The sequence below is a fragment of the Asparagus officinalis genome, unplaced genomic scaffold (genome assembly GCF_001876935.1).
Source record: "Asparagus officinalis unplaced genomic scaffold, Aspof.V1 AsparagusV1_Un648, whole genome shotgun sequence".
Classification (NCBI taxonomy): Eukaryota; Viridiplantae; Streptophyta; class Magnoliopsida; order Asparagales; family Asparagaceae; genus Asparagus; species Asparagus officinalis.
The window spans coordinates 8,446-11,851 of record NW_017972909.1 but is presented as its reverse complement, the minus strand read 5'-3'; the positions used below and the strand labels follow the sequence as shown (position 1 = coordinate 11,851).

The 3,406-nt window shown below is 45.0% G+C and overlaps 1 protein-coding gene across 1 annotated transcript; it reads right to left on the bottom strand.

Moving 5' to 3' along the window:
• Positions 1-1,918: 1,918 nt before the first annotated feature.
• LOC109828034 lies at positions 1,919-2,983 on the bottom strand. The gene is made up of 3 exons (XM_020395069.1): positions 2,891-2,983; positions 2,568-2,798; positions 1,919-2,261 (listed from the first exon to the last, which is right to left on the bottom strand). Exons 2-3 carry the CDS (start codon positions 2,780-2,782, stop codon positions 1,919-1,921), a joined length of 558 nt encoding a protein of 185 aa, XP_020250658.1. The 5' UTR covers positions 2,783-2,798; positions 2,891-2,983.
• Between the last annotated feature and the right edge of the window lie 423 nt (positions 2,984-3,406).

The window sequence follows — 3,406 nt, the reverse complement described above, 5'->3', positions numbered from 1 at the left end:
AATCTGACTTCTGAAAGCCAAAACTTGCATTTGCTGAACTTGGCATACAACTGATGCTCCTGAAGAGTCCTCAATGCTATCCGTAGATGCTCCTCGTGATCCGCCTCCGACCTCGAGTAAATGAGTATATCTTTGATGAAGACGATCACAAACTGATCCAAGAAGGGACGGAAAACCCGATTTATCAAGTCCATGAATACCGCGGGTGCATTGGTCAACCCAAATGGCATGACCAAGAACTCGAAAGAACCATATCGAGTAAGAAAGGAGGTCTTGGGAATATCCATCTCCCGAACCCGCAACTGATGATAGCCAGAACGAAGATCAATCTTCGAGAAATACTACGCTCCCTGCAACTAGTCAAACAAGCCATCAATCCTAGGTAGTGGGTACCTATTCCGGATAGTGACCTTGTTCAACTCTCGATAATCTATGCATAATCTCATACTACCATCCTTCTTCTTCACGAAGAGGACCGGCGCGCCCCACGGAGAATGACTCCGGCGAATAAAACCCTGAGCTAATAACTCGTCCAACTGGGTCTGAATCTCTCTCATCTCAGCTAGTGCCATGCGATAGGGTGCGCGGGATATCAGGGCTGTGCCAGGCTGCAACTCAATACAAAACTCCACCTCTCTCACCGGAGGTAATCCAGGTATGTCCTGAAAGACATCCTGATACTCTGAGACAACTCTAGTCTCCAATAACTCAGCACCCTGATCCCGTCGCATCACCTCCTCGATGTACGCCAGAAATGACTCCGCAAGTCGGTTGCCCTGAGAGGCGGCTACAATCATCTCGGACCCGTCGGACGCTCGCAACTTGACTGTCTTTGCAAAGCAGTCAATACTAATATGGTAGGAAGACAACCAATCCATACCAAGGATGACATCAAACTCGGACATATGCAACACTATCAAATCCACTATGAACTCCGACTCGTCTAGACTGACAGTACACCTCCTACAAACGCTCTCCAGAAGCGATACCTCTCCTAAAGGGGTGGAAACAGAAAAAAGGGGTGTCTAGAGGTTGAGCTACAAGCTGGAGTCTAGCCATAAATGCATGCGATATGAAGGAATGCGACGATTCCGAATCGAAAAGAATACGGGTGGAAAAAGGGATTCACAAAGAACGTACCCTCCAAAACTGCTCCATTAGCTCCATGATCATGTGGGACTACTGCATATACTCTGCCGGTGGCTAAAGACTGCTCTGTCACTGGTGCTGGAGAATATGGGACAATCTGCCCCTGGGAAACCTCCTGAACTGCTAGAACCTGCCCTTCAGTCTTCCATTGCTGCTGAGTTGGACCATTTCCCTTCTGAGCTCTTGTTGGTGCACTGTGGCACTCTAATGCCTTGTGTCCGACCCTGCGATAGTTAAAACAAGATCCCCGAAACCTTTGCTGCTGACTTGCTCTCTAATCCTGTTGAGATCCCTTCTTATGAGGGCTCTACTGGTGCTGTTGGGATCCAATCAAGGGTCTCTTGTTCTTGCCCTTGTCTCCGGCGTGCCCTCTCTTAGCACTCCCTTCCTCGTCCTTCTGGAACTTAGCTGTCCCATTTTCTTGAGAAATGGCGGTTTCAGCTACTGGTGGTGGTGGTGTAATGTGATTCGCCACAAGCTCTTCGATTGCTGCTATCCTAGCGACTAGGGGAGAAATAAGATCTATCAGGTGTAGGCATATAAAATTGCTTATAGGTCCTTTAGCATAGCTCGGCACAAACCGACGAACCAACGAGGCGACGGGGTTGACGAATCGCACGCAAGCAACGGAATACATCCATTCGAGCGTGGAATCAAGCCAACGGTTCGGGGAATCAACGAGTCATTCAAACAAGAGCGGACTCGGACGAATCACGATCGAATCAAGATCGGTTTCGGACTCAAACTCAGAAATGGATTTACTACCAAATCAGTCCCTATTGTTCCTTATGTCCTCCCCATAAATTGGGAAATAAGTATGGTTGTGGACCCATTGCAAATCAAAACTAACATTTTTCATACCCCCACTTTTTGAATCAGGTATACAAAAGGTGTTATTATCTCTATCGAAAAAGCTCAGCAGCAGCTCAAGGGTGGGCCGATCAGGCGCAGGAGCCCCAAACAAAATGTAGTGCTGAAATATAGAACCGCAGTATGCATCCCTATGCCACTGACGGATCTTCGGGGCAAGGCGCTTCATAAATGCCCAATAAGCCCCGATATTGGCCGTTAACCTTAGTGTTTCTGCTGAGCCTGTTAGAGCAATTTTTTCCCTGCAAAAAATTTTCGAATTTGTAAGTTCAATAAGACATATGAAACAATATTAGACCTAGCACTAACGGGAACAAAATAGAGCTAACACGTAATATTATAGAACTAACATTGGACTCATATTAGAACTAACATTGGACTTAAACTAGATCTAACGTTGGTATAAATTTAGAACTAACATTGGACAAAGCCTAGAACTAACAATATTGGGTTAATCTGCATTGTCTCTTCGCAATATAACATAAGCCTAGAACTAACAATATTGGGTTAATCTGCATTGTCTGTTCGCAGTATAACATAACACTTACTGTTTTTTTGAGGGGGGTTCTTTGGTACGACCAGCCATTGTCGTCCTCCTTTTCTGGTCTCGCCATTGTAATGCCTCCTTTTGCATTTCGATTAGGGTTTTCGTAGCTTCCGTAGCTTCCTCCGTGCTGCCACCCGCAGATGAAGCGCCTTTTCCTTCCAACTCGGCTCGGTGCCCGACCTCGTAGTCGTTACTGGATTCTTCCGTAGACGACATTTTTCCGGCGAAAACCCTAGAAACGTTGAAATCCGTACAGAAATTAGGAAGATGAAGAGTTTTTGATGGCGGTGCTAGGTGGAAGAGAGAGAAAGAGAGGGAGAGTACTTGTAAAGGTGAGGGGCACATTAACCCAGCTCAGTCCCATCAGAGGGCAAGATCGTAACTTCCTCTGGCTTTTTCTGAAAAAAAGTCAATTCGGGGCCTCGTCGCAAATACTATGCGTATTTGGGGGCTATTCCACATGGGGCAAAGTACAGGGGGGCTAGTCACACGAAGTTCCCACTTTTGGGGCCTGGACACATTTTTCCCTTGTTTTATTCATACATGCATATATCCTCTACGTTATTGCCTTTTAATTGGTGTGTTGTTGAGCCTGTTGTTTGGAGTAAAATGTTTGATGTATACTTTTCTCCAACAGCATGAAGTATGCACATGAAAGGGTAATATCGTATATTTAATTGCATGCATTCAGATCCAATTGTTCAGACCCCTTTAAATAGAATCATTGAAAAAAAAAATTAAATACTCCATGAAATAATAAATTTAACACAAGTGAGTAAATTCAAATCAGATTCGAAAAGAGCAGGTAAAGCTAAAACCGTTGAACTAAAATTTATAAAA

Excerpts from the sequence above, each read along its gene's own strand:
- LOC109828034 (XM_020395069.1), bottom strand. The coding sequence starts at position 2,782 with ATGTCGTCTACGGAAGAATCCAGTAACGACTACGAGGTCGGGCACCGA. Across the intron at positions 2,262-2,567 it reads GAACCCCCCTCAAAAAAACA|GGAAAAAATTGCTCTAACAG; the intron begins GTAAGTGTTATG and ends AATTTTTTGCAG.